Genomic DNA, 12,771 nt, shown 5'->3' with positions numbered 1-12,771 from the left:
CTATCTCACTCAAGCTGGAAGTATAGCAGTCAGCACAGAAGCTTTGACCTGCTCCTTTTCCAATCTGGGCTGGTTCTCTCTTCCTCAGGTAGCCTGGTGGGCTCTGACTCCAAGGGGCTCATCATATTGGTGCTGGACTTAGTGTGAACACCTGACTGGTGTTAGTTATACTACAGCTCAGGACTCCTCAGCTCAAACCTTTATCTCCCCTTACTTTTCAAGCATACTACTCCTGTTATGTGCTCTGTGCTGTGGCCAAACTGGCCGATACACAGTTTTCCAAATTCATCCTTCCTTTCTGCGTCTCTATGCCTCTGTTCACACCATTCTTTAAAAGTGGAAAACACGACCACCTCCATCACCTGTTGAAATCCTAATCTTCTTTTAAGTCCTAGCTCAAATGCCGCCTCCTCCATGAGACCTTTCCAGACCCCCATAACCAGTTCTGATCTTTCACTCCTCTATTAATATAATAATAACAATGATAATAATACAAACTGAAGATACTTTACACATGAGTTTTTATGGATGCCCTCTGCTTTTTATATTCATCATTTCAAAATATATGTGTTGTCATAGAATGCTCCTTTGAAAAATGAAAAACAGTGACATTTGACAGCATATATAACATCTTCTACCTATGTACATTTAAGTTTTGCAGTTTTCTCATATCAACTCTGTCAACAATACTCTCATTTTATACTTACAGAGAAAAGTAAAGTGACTTGCTTAATGGGCTCATATAGCACACTGTGAAGCCCCCTGATATGGACACCATGACATTGTTATTACCTCTCTTAAGCTATAGAGCATACTTTTTAAAATGCTTATTTCTCCAATCAAATTGTAAAATTCTTAAAGGCAGGGACTGTATCTTATATGTCTTTGCATTCTCCTTAGTCAGTTAATACATTGATTCTTATCTTAATCCTAATGCTAGTTGACTTCCAAGGATTCATAGAATCAGAAGTACTGTAAAAGTGCTTAGGGACTATCTAATTCATACCTTAACTAGAATTCCCTCTATAATCAGGGGTTCTTAATCTGATGGCTATGAACTTGTGTGCGTGTGTATGTGTGTTTTAATATGTAGGTAAGTATATTTTGAGACTATTTAGTCTAATTCATACCTTAACTACAATTCCCTCTATAATCAAGGGTTCTTAATCTGATGGCTATGAACATGTGTGTGTGTGTGTGTGTGTGTGTGTTGTGTGTCTGTGTCTGTGTGTTTTAATACGTAGGTAAGTATATTTTACTATAAGTAATTTTCTTGGTAATTTTATGTATTTTATACATGTAAAAACATTATTACCAGAAGGGGTCTCTTGGCTTCATCAAACTGACGAAGAGATCCAAGACACACCAAAAGGGTTAAGGACCCCTGCTCTATATCATCACTGAAAAATGGTTATGCAGCCTTTGTTTGGGGATCTCCAGTGGAAATGGCTGGGGTAAGACCCAGTGCCTCCTGAGGGGTCCCATTCCACTTTAGGATAGCTCTAATTAATTGTGAGGACTTTCCCCCTCCAAACAAGCCCAAATTTAGCTTTTTGCAGCTGTGATAGTTCTGCGTTCTGGGTGAAGTGGTACAAGTTGTGTCTTCCTTCCATGTTAGTTTTTTGTTCCTCTTATGACTTCTTTTCTCTGTGCCGAGCTTATTCAACAGGTCCTCACACAGCAAGACCATGTACAAATTCAACTGGGCTCTTTGTGCAGCAAGGTCACCATTCTACTTTCCCAAATGATTGACTACTTTATTCTCCACAGTGGCTGTTCCAGGCCTTCTTGTTTCTTCTTAAAGCATATCATGGCAGCCCCTATCCACATGCTGTCTTCTGAGAACCTCATATTTCACAGGAGTAACTAAAACCATTTGCCAAAAGCTTCCTTTCTCTCCTTAACATCTCCTATCACTCACATGGTCTGCTTCACTGTTTCCTCATTTACTCCCAAGCCGATGTAGAGGCGGCCCTTCTCACTGGAAAGGCAAGGCCTTCTATCCGTACCCTTGATCTCACCCCCACTCTACCTTTTACCTTGTTTCTCCCTATCTTCTGGCTCTAGTCATGCTGCCTATGAACACACCCATGCCGTCCTACCCACCCTCCCTGCTAGCAATTATTCCCTGTCTTTCCTGTGATATCCAGCCTCAGACACTCAGTAGCAGTGTGACCCTGGGCAAGTCACTTCACCTCTGTTTGGCTCGGTTTTCTCAACAGTAAAATGGGGATAATATCACCTACCTTGCACAGTTGTTGTGAGGATTAAACGAGAAAATATTTTTAAAAAGTGCTTAGCACAGGGCCTGGCACATAGTAGGTACCAGATAAGTGTTTATTCCCCCTTCCCCCATTGCTTCTTAGCTAACTTCCTTGAGAAACTGGTCTACACTAAATGCCTCCACTTCTTTTGCTCTCACTCTCTTCTGAACTCTTTGTGAGCTGGATTCAGATTTCATCATTCAATTGAAACTGCTTTCTCCAAACTTACCAATGATCTAGCAGCCTCTTCTCATTCTTCATCCTTCTTGACCTCTCTGCAGCATTTGTTCTGTTGCTCATTCACTCCTCCTGGAGAGCCTCTCCTTTCTAGGTTTTTGTGACACTGCTGTCTCCTGGTTTTCTTCCTACCTATATGGCTGCTCTTTCTCATTCTCCACAGGTTCCTTAACCATGTCAAGTCTAGTGGTGTTACCCAGTGACCTATTGTGGACCCTCTTCTCTTTTCCTTCTATTGTCTCACTCAGTGATCTCAATAACTCCAATTGGTTTAATTATTATGATTCCTAGGCATAAATATCCAGTGCTAGTCTCTCTCCTGACCTAGTCATGAATCACCACTTGTCTTTTGGACATCTTGAGCTGGAAATCCTTTAGACATCTCAAATTCAACATGTCTAAAACAGAACTCATTATCTTCTCCCAAAATTTTCCCCCCTTCCCAACTTCTCTATCACTACTGAGGCTGCTACCATCTTCTAGTCACACAGGCTGGTAACTCTTGCTTTTCTCAACTTTTCACTCTTTTTGTTGTTGTTGTTATCATCACTTCTTTTTCACTAACCATTTCTTTCCAGTCCAAAGATTGTTCTCATCAGAGAAAACAGATGCAAAATTTAAGAGTGGGGTAGATGTGTCTTCTCTCCTCCACTCTCAGATACCCTTGGCCCATCACCATGTGTGCAGAGAGCCTTTGCTTTCTTTGCTCTTCCTCTTTTTCACAAGAGATCTCAATTGACAACAGCCATAAGACCTGTCCTGGTTGACCTTGGCTTTCCTTGCCAGCCCTAGTTCATTTGGAGTTCTAGCATTCTTTTATTTGTTTGTTTGTTTGCTAGGTAATAGGGTTAAGTGACTTGCCCAGGGTCACACAACTAGTAAGTGTTATGTGTCTGAGGCCGCATTTGAACTCAGGTCTTCCTGACTCCAGGGCCGTGCTCTATCCACTGCGCCACCTAGCTGCCCCTGAGTTCTAGCATTCTTGACAGTTATTCTTAGAAGACCAGTGCCATGCTTTTATATTCATCTTCTGACACCTCACTTCTGAAAATGTCTTTTACAATCTAATTGTGCTGATTAGACATAATGTCATTTTTACTTCAGATAACTCCCATTTTTACTCATGGGTGGAATTGTTTCTCTTTGTCTTCATATTTTCTTTTCTTTCTTTTTTTTTTTTTTAATTTCTTGGGTTTTTTTGGTGAGGCAATCATGGTTAAGTGACATGCCCAAGGTCACACAGCTACTGAGTGTAATGTGTCTGAGGCCAGATTTGAACTCAGGTCCTCCTGACTCCAAGGCCAGTGCTCTATCCACTGTACCACCTAGCTGCCCCTGTCTTCATGTTTTCATTCTTGATCCCTTCCTATCCCTCCTAGGCTGACGGTCACAATTGAGAACTTTAAGCTATAGAATCTGCCTTATCTTCTCCTGAAACACTTTAAAGTTGCTCTCCAAAAATTTAGGATGCAAGTCAGACTATGCCTAGCTTTTGTTTTCTTTCTCAATTACAAACTCTCTTAAGATGGAATGATCACTTCCCACTAGGTTTTCATCATTTTTACCCTAGCAACCAGTTCCTTTCCTTGGTAAGAATCATATCAGTGCAGATCTTGCCCCTTGTTGATTCCTTTACCTTTTGAAAAATGAAATTATCATTGAGGCAAGTCAGGAGATTATTATCTACTCTGCTTTTGATACAGAGAGAGCTCTATCAACTATGCTGATAATGGGAGGTCTTCATTACTTCTGTGTGATGATTCTGCCAGGCTTGGAACCTATTTCCTGAGCTTCTTTTCTTCCTTTGCCTAGGTAATCTTCAATGACAACTGATATCTCCATTGATCTTTGCCAAAATCCTCTCTACCAAGCTTCTCTCCTCCAATTCTAGACTTGCTTACATAAGTAAATCTTATTAATACACAATCCTACTCTGTCAGCCCCTCCCTTTTTATGCCCTTTTTCTTCTTAACTATTAGATCCCTCCAGAAGCATATTTCAATTACAGGTCTCATTCTCCCAGATCTCAGTGATACCTATGAAGTTCAATTTGCCTCTCTGTATTGGGACCTCTAGTACATCTTGCTGGGTATCCCTATTTTGTGCATTTGTGCAGAGGCATCTGAGGGTCATGGGTTTTATTGGCTCTTTTCATGAACTTTTTCTCTGGTGAACTTTTGGGTATTCTCTACTCCTATTAGTGAGTGAATAAGTATTATACAACACCTACTACATGTGTCTACTGTATGCTAGGCACTTTACAAATATTGTCTCATTTGATTCTGAGAAAAACGATTATTTTCTTATTATATTAATGACGAATTTTATATATGGGACCCAAAGAGCCTCTCTTTTTCTCTTACTCATTCAAAGCCCAGCCTCTCCAGGATATTTAGACTAATGACCTCAATTTATTGATTATATGCTAGCCTAATTAACCAACTGATTATTAATTACCCAGAAAATGGTTTTTCATTTGTCTCAATCCTCACAACAACTCTAGAAGGTAATTGCTTTTATTCTCACCATTTTATAGTTATGGAAACTGAAGCAAATGGAAGTTAAGTGACTTATCGAGCACCACCCATTAAGTGTCTGAGGCTGGATTTGAATTCAGGGCTTCATGAATTTAAGTTCTGGGCTCTATTCACTGCATCATCTTGCTGCCTATGTCACAGGTTGTAGTTAAACTTATATTAGCATAAAGAACTAAGGTTTCAGCTGTGCTCTAAAATATTAAGAAATAATTAGCATAGTAAGCTGGAGTCCTAAGTCTCATTTAAATCAAAGACTCAATCAATCTTTCTTGAAGAAAAGACCTAATCACTCTATCAGGGAAGAAGCTTAATTCTCAGAAACATATTATTGATAGTTTGTGAACAAAAAAGAGTATGAATATCTTTTTTACTTAATCCAATTAAGGAAGGTATCTCTTTGTTCATCTTTGATCAGGTTGAAAGAGGAATCTTTAGAGCAGGCTTTCTTAACCATGAGATCTATGGATAGATTTCAGGGGATTGGTCTGTGAACCTGGATGGGAAAAAAACTACATCTTTATTTCACTAACCTCTAACTGACATTTAGAATTTCTTTCAATTATTTAAAAAAAATTCTTCTGAGAGGAGTCCACAGGCTCCTCCAGAATGTGCCCAAAGGGTACGTGACACAAAAAAGGTTAAGAACCTCTTTTTTAGAAAAAGTAGCTACAGAGCGAGTAATGGGCATCAGAAAGAGGTTTTCTTCAAGAGGAAGCATTACTTGTATTCTGGGTAATAAACACAAAATCCCAAACTTAAACTACATATCTTTATTTTACTTAGCTGTGAAATTTTGTTGTTTGTTTCACAATTACTATAAAGTGAGACTGGAAATTGCTTGGGTCAGAAAGCATTATGATTAGCAGCATAAACTCGCCTAGTGTGAACTCATCTCAAGGCAGAAATGCTTGTATAAATTTTGTTTGAACAGTTTTCTTCCATGATCTCTAGTATTTTGTTTGGCGGATACACATGGGCAGTTTTCTCCCTTCCCTGTCTTTTCCATTTAAAGGGCTTTTGCTTAGTAAGACATTTTTACCAGTCTCTGCAAAGGTATACCCCATTCTGGCTAGGAGTGTGTCATCCCAATAAATATTTTAATTTGTAAATTCACTTTCTCGGACACATCTACTTAACTAGCTGTTTATTCCCCAAATCTGCTTTTCTCTTTTGAAGCCCTTGTCTGTGATGAACATTGGTGAGGAAAAGACCACCTCTGCCCCAGGTCTTCAGTTTCTTGGTCAAACCTTTGTAATTTTTTGCAGTGCCTTCTAGGTTTCTTCTGACAGCATCTTATGTGCCCACATGAATCACCAGAAGTGAGTGGTAGTCATCTGCATTGACAAACCTTGGGAGGTTCCCAGCCCTATCACATATACATGTGGCAGCTGGGTGGTACAGTGAGTAAAGTGCTGTACTTGGAGTCAGGAAGAGCTAACAGCAAATCTAGCCTCTAACACTTACTAGCTGTGTAAACGTTAAAAGTCACTTAACCTATTTGTCTCAGTTTCCTTATCTATAAAAAGGAGATAATAATTGCCCCTACCTCCCAGGGTTGAGACAACTTCACAGGTAAAAGGTGGGGTAGGTAAGGCTATACAGCAGTTCATCTGAACAATATTTGAGGGTTTTTGTAGATCATAGGCTTAATATTCTTGATGACTCAATAAAAACACTACACTCTGCTATCTAAAGTCATATGAAAAAATGCTCTAAATCACTAATGATTAGAGAAATGCAACTCAAAAAGACTCTGAGGTACCATATCACATCTATCAGATTGGCTAACATGACAAAACAGGAAAATGATAAATTTTGGAGAAGATATGGGAAAATTGGAACACTAAAGCGTTGTTGATGGAGTTGTGAACTGATCCAGCCATTCTGGACAGCAATTTGGAACTATGCCCAAAGGGCTATAAAATTGTGCATATCCTTTGACCCAGCAATACCACTTCTAGGTCTGTATCCCAAAGAGATCATAAAAACAGGAAAAGGACCCACATGTACAAAAATATTTATAGCAGCTCTTTTTGTGGTGGCAAAGAATTGGAAATTGAGGGGACGCCCATCAATTGGGGAATGGCTGAACAAGTTGTGGTATATTAATGTAATGGAATACTATTGTGCTATAAGAAATGATGAGCAAGCAGACTTCAGAAAAACCTGGAAAGACTTGTATGGACTGATGCTGAGTGAAGTGAGCAGAGCCAGGAGAACGTTGTACACAATAACAGCCACATTGTGTGATGACTGACTTTGATAGACTTAGCTCTTCTCAACAATGCAAGGATCTAAGACAACTTTAAAAGACTTGATGGAAAATGTCATCCACATCCAGAAAAAGAACCATGAAGTCTGAATGAATATGGAAGTATACTATTTGCTCTCCTTTTCTTTTGTTGTTTTGTTTTATTTCTTCTTTCTCGTGGTTCCTTACATTAGCTCTAATTCTTCTATACATCATGACTAATGTGAAAATATGCTTAATATGAATGTATAAATAGAGGCTATATCATATTACATGCCATCTTGGGGAAGGGGGAGAAGAAAGAGGGGGGAAATTTAAAACTCAAAATTTTATGTAAGTGAATGTTGAAAATTAAAAATAAATAATTATTAAAAAAAACCATTACACTCTCACATGAGCAACAAGATGATAGACTAGACATTTTCTCTGATCCCCATGACCTTTCAAACCTGTCCAAAATAGAGACTGTGCCAAAGATACAGTAACTTCAGCTCTCTCGGTGCTCTAGGACAATCAATATCCAAAAGAAGGTAAAAACCAAAACCAAAACCAAAACTAAACAAAAAAGTAAAACAAAACAAAAAAACAACAACCCCTTCCCCAAACCCCAAACCCAAGAACTGATGCTTACTGACTCTGAGCTCACTTAGTACCTTTCTTCCATCTTTCATTCTAATGGAAGCAAGGCTGCACTAGCAGACCCAAGGACATGACCCTATACCCTAGTCCGACCTCCCTCTTTTCAGTACTAGGGAGACCCTGGCTCCAGGCAATGGCAGTTATTCAGGCCTCAGAAGCCAGCTTGGCCATAGCCCTTCAGAAGCAAAAACCTGCTGGGTCTGCAACCTGGAAGCACCAGTGCTACAAAGCTCTGAGAACAGGCTCTGAATGGCTAGTGCAAAGTCAGAGAACTGAAGAACAGAGCGAGTGGGAGAGGTCACCAGGACAGGACACCAGGGATGTGGGAGGCTATACAGCATTCTACCAAGCTTCAGGAAAAGAGCACACCACCCAGCTGTGGCCATTTTTGACCACCCAAAAGTTGTAGTAGAGACCTAGGCTGGTGAGCTGTGAATTGCCCAGTGTTGGAGAAGGCTGAAATGTTTGAGATCTAGCCTGCAATGAAACCACAGGGGGGAGGAAGTTAGGAAGCAAGTATGAGCAGAATAAGGGAGAAAAAAAGACTGGAAGTACTAAAGATTTCAGGAAGAAGAAAACTCAAAGTCCTTGAACATAAATCAACAGGAAAAACAGTAACAACAGAAAGAAATATGTCCTCTAGAGCTAAATGAACCCCGGCATCTATGAATAAACACTGCAGAATAAATTAAAATGATCCAATACTTGATGAGACAGAGGACCCTGTGCAAGTTGAAGAGAACATGGAACTACAACCTGCTGTTCCTGAGCGGTTTAAAAGAGAAATGAGAATCATGAGAGCTGAATTTATGTCCTGTCCAGCAAAAATAACGAACAGAACAGGAAAACTTGAACCTGCAATGGCAAGGCTCACCAAAGAAACAAAAGAAAGAACAATAAATTGGCGATGCAAATACACAAAAGGGAAGAATACCCTAGAAGAAAAGAAACAAAAAACCAATAATATCAAAAGAAAATATGTTCACTATGCAACCAAAACATACTGATCTTGGAGATAGGATACATAGGAACAACCTAAGGATTATTGGTTTCCTGGAAGAACATGACAGGACAAAAATCCTTAACATCACAATGAAGGAAATAGTAGAAGAGAACTGTCCAGAACTTCTGAACACAGAAAATGAAATTTCAATGGAAAGAATTCACAGATGGCCTCCAGGAAAAAAAAACAACAACAAAGGCTGCAAACTCTTAAGACACATAGTAGTTAAATTTAACAATTCAATTCAGAAACAAGTTCTGCAAGTCATCAGGAGAAAGACCTTCAAATACAATAGAATAATGCAAGATTATTCTGTACTCACTAGAAAAAGGAGGAGGGAATGTAATAATGTGTTCTAAAGACCTCAGGATGCAGCCCAGGGTGACATATCCTACAAATCTAAGTTAACCATACAGGACAAAAGATGGATGTTCAATAATAAAGAAGAATTTGAAACATTTTTTGAAAGAAAACAAGAATTGAAGAGATTATTTGGTTCTCAAACACTCCAAACAACAGGAATGAACAGTGAAAAAATGCAACATGTGAGGACAGCAATAGCAACAGATTGACAATGGAAAGACCAGTAAGAAACTTTTCTCTAAATGTACAAAAGGAGACAGGGATGATTACAGAAATCTATCTGGTAGAGGTAACAGTGAAAAGATAGACAGAAGAAATTACAGACAGAACCTGCTGACACCTTTCCTCCAGGCGAATCAATACTTCTTCTGTGGGACTATATTACAAGATAGGAGAGTACCCTGCAGTTTCCCCTTAAGCTGTGTAAATGAGCAAAAATGACAAAAAATGGCAACAATCAATGTTAGAGGGACTGTGGAGTGATAGGCACACTAATACATCATCGGTATAGCTGTGAAATGGTGCAACCACTTTGGAAAGCCTTTGGAATTCTGCAAATGAAATGACTAAAATATATACTCTTTGAACCACAGACTCTATTACTGGGCTTATCTCCAGGAAAGCCATCCATAAGAAGAAAGTCCGCAGATATACCAAAATATTTATAGCAGCACTTTTTGTGATAGTTAAGAATTAGAAAGAAAGTAGATAACCATTAACTGAGGAATGGCTAAACAAATTGTGGTGCATGAATGTAATAGAGTACTGCTGTGCTGTAAGAAATGATATACGTGATGAACACAGAGAAACATAGAAAAATCTATATGAACAGATGCAGAGTGAAGTAAATAGAGCCAAGAAAACAATATACACAATAACTACAACAACGTAAATGGAAAGAACAACAACACACTAAAAAATTAAAAGTGAAAGTAACAAAATTATAAAGATCAAGCAGTACTGAAATCAAGAGAGTACAAGACACCCTCAACCTACCCCTTCATGGAGGTGGGAGGTCCCTCAGGAGCTACACATGTTTTTGGACTTTTTCAATGTATTGATTGGTTGTGCTGAATTTTTCTCCTTTCTGAAAAAAAAATATACTATTTGTCATATGGGATGACTCTGGGAGGGGGAGGAGGAGGGATTCTTGGGATAACTATGAAGATATAAGAAACAGAAATCAATAAAACTTATTAAAAAAACTCTTATTCAGGTCAGTGCAAAATTTGCATTGCTCTCCTCACTTGCTGGAAATGAGAGCCCTAGTCTGTTATTCTTGCTAGTAAGTCCTTTGCAGAACTACTGTGATGAATTGCTTCTGTGTGTGGGGAGGGTGTTCAATTGTGGAAACATCCCCCCTGTCCCGGTCATCTACCTTGTGAGTGTTTCTTTAGCCCCTCCCTGCCCAGTTACCTTTAATTTCCCTTCCCATTTTTGTCCTACGCTTTTGTCTTATAAACTACCTTCTTGTCCATAGCTTCTTAGAGCCCTTTTCTTCTCCTTCACTTCTCTCCCCAGGCATCTTTCTCCTTATTCTCAGGTCTTTCCTTGAATCTTCTTCCTTCAGTTCCAGCCTTTTTCTTTCTTCAGCCTGAGTCCTTCTCTTCTCCTTCTTCAATCTCTCTTCAATTCTTCCTCCCCAAATATGATCATCTTCACAATTCTATACTGTCTCTTCCTTCTATTCCTTCTCCCATGTAACATTTTTCTATAGATGCTGGAAGTAGTGTTATCGTGGCTAGAAAAGTAATCACTTGTTGATACTGACATAAATTAGGCAAGAAGCATTTATAAAGCACCTGCTATATACTAGACACTATGCTAGCAGTGGGGTATACATATATGAAGGTGAGACAGTTTCTGCTGTCAAAGGACTTATGATCTATTGCATCACCTGGATACATACGTGGGTTCCATTCCTTTGTGGTCCTTCAACTTCCATATTCTGAAGACACTCCTCATAGAGATCCTACACTTTTCTGAGCAAGGGTGGAATGAGCTGCATCTTCCCACAGTGACCACTAAACACTCATTCAACTGTGATCCAATGACTCTTTGCCCTTGTGATTCTTCATTAACAACCTGTAGTTGTAAGTTATGCTCCCTCTGTTTTGGGAGCCCTGAGGTCAGCTACTGAGCCAGCATTAGGAGCATCAGTGCTACCAGCTGCCTGGGTGGCAGCTGCTCTGTGCCATGCCAAGTTGGCCACCTCTCTAGTCACTGAAATAGATGTAACATGACCTAAAAAGTAACATGACAAGAACTATGTAGGCATGAGGAAAAAGCTTTTTTCCTCTTCCCCAAAGCTCCTGGCTTTTGTTCACTGATAAATTGCTTATAAATTATGATTATTTATTATAATGCAGATGATTCTTCAGATGCGGACTTACATTGTGGACTAAATTTTTATGATAGCGGTAATTATTGCATATTTTATCAGTGGTCCTTTTGTATGAAGAGGTACAGGGGTAGCTAGGTGGCATGGTAGATAGTAGGCTCGACCTGGAGTCAAAAAGACTTGGGTTCAAATCCTACCTGACACTGACTAGCTGTGTCACCCTGGGCAAGTCACTTAACCTCTCTCTGCTTCAGTTTTTTAATCTCTAAAATAGGGATAATAGTAACATCTACCTAACAGGGTTGTTGTGAGGATCTAATGTGATAACAAACCTTAAGGCACTATGTAAATGCTAGCTATTATTATTAATTTTTTTAGTATTTTATTTTCCCCTAATTACCTATAAAAATAATTTTCAACATTCTTTTTTAAAAAACTGAGTTCCAAATTCTCCCCTTCCCACACCCCCCCATTGAGAAGGCAAGAAATTTGATACAGGTTATAAATGTATAGTCATACAAAACACATTTCCATAGTAGTTATGTTGTAAAATAAAACACAGATTAAAATGAAAACCCAAGAAAAATAAGCAAGGTAAAAAAAGTATGCTTCAGTCTGTATTCAGACTCCATCAGTTCTGTCTCTGGGGATGGATAGCATTTTTCATCATAAGCCCTTTAGAATTGTCTTGGATCATTGTATTGCTGAGAATGCTAGCTATTATTATTAAAGGGTAAATTAATTTACTGCTCAGGAATTTTTACAGGGCTCCCAGAGCAGTGTTAATTAACACAGTCACATATTCATAATGACATTGTACTAGCACAAAAACATTTTAACATAATACTATTCACATGTGTATGGACTATTAATGAAAACTGGCTGCTTCTTCAGTGACGTCTAAAACACACAGAGAGGACAAAGTTCTCACGCTGCAGATTTGTGAAGGGACAGAATGAGGACATGAAATCCCTGTCACAATGAGGTTAAGCATCAGAGAACGTAGAAAAGAATTAGAAAACAGACACATCTGTCAAGTCTTCCAAACTGAGCTGGGGACATCTGTAGTTACTGCCACCATTTCCTTCTAGCACAACTTGGAAGAAAAAAAAGGATGCAAAAATAGAAATGGTACA

General features: G+C 39.0%; 1 protein-coding gene across 4 annotated transcripts in view; it reads right to left on the bottom strand.

Moving 5' to 3' along the window:
* RBKS (ribokinase) overlaps positions 1-12,771 on the bottom strand; it is a 122,268-nt gene that overhangs the window by 27,052 nt on the left and 82,445 nt on the right. Inside the window, exon 8 of one of the 4 annotated variants that reach the window (XM_078149785.1) lies at positions 10,291-10,381. The exons of the other annotated variants lie outside the window; for them this stretch is intronic. Coding sequence (XP_078005911.1) covers positions 10,322-10,381 — 60 coding nt within the window. The 3' untranslated portion in view covers positions 10,291-10,321. The remainder of the gene's footprint in view (positions 1-10,290; positions 10,382-12,771) is intronic. 4 annotated transcript variants of the gene reach the window in all.

Source organism: Phascolarctos cinereus, unplaced genomic scaffold (assembly GCF_003287225.1).
Source record: "Phascolarctos cinereus isolate Bilbo 61053 unplaced genomic scaffold, phaCin_HiC Scaffold_2;HRSCAF=192, whole genome shotgun sequence".
Lineage (NCBI taxonomy): Eukaryota > Metazoa > Chordata > Mammalia > Diprotodontia > Phascolarctidae > Phascolarctos > Phascolarctos cinereus.
Note: the sequence above shows the minus strand (reverse complement) of the source record. Positions and strands in the feature narration are given on the sequence as shown.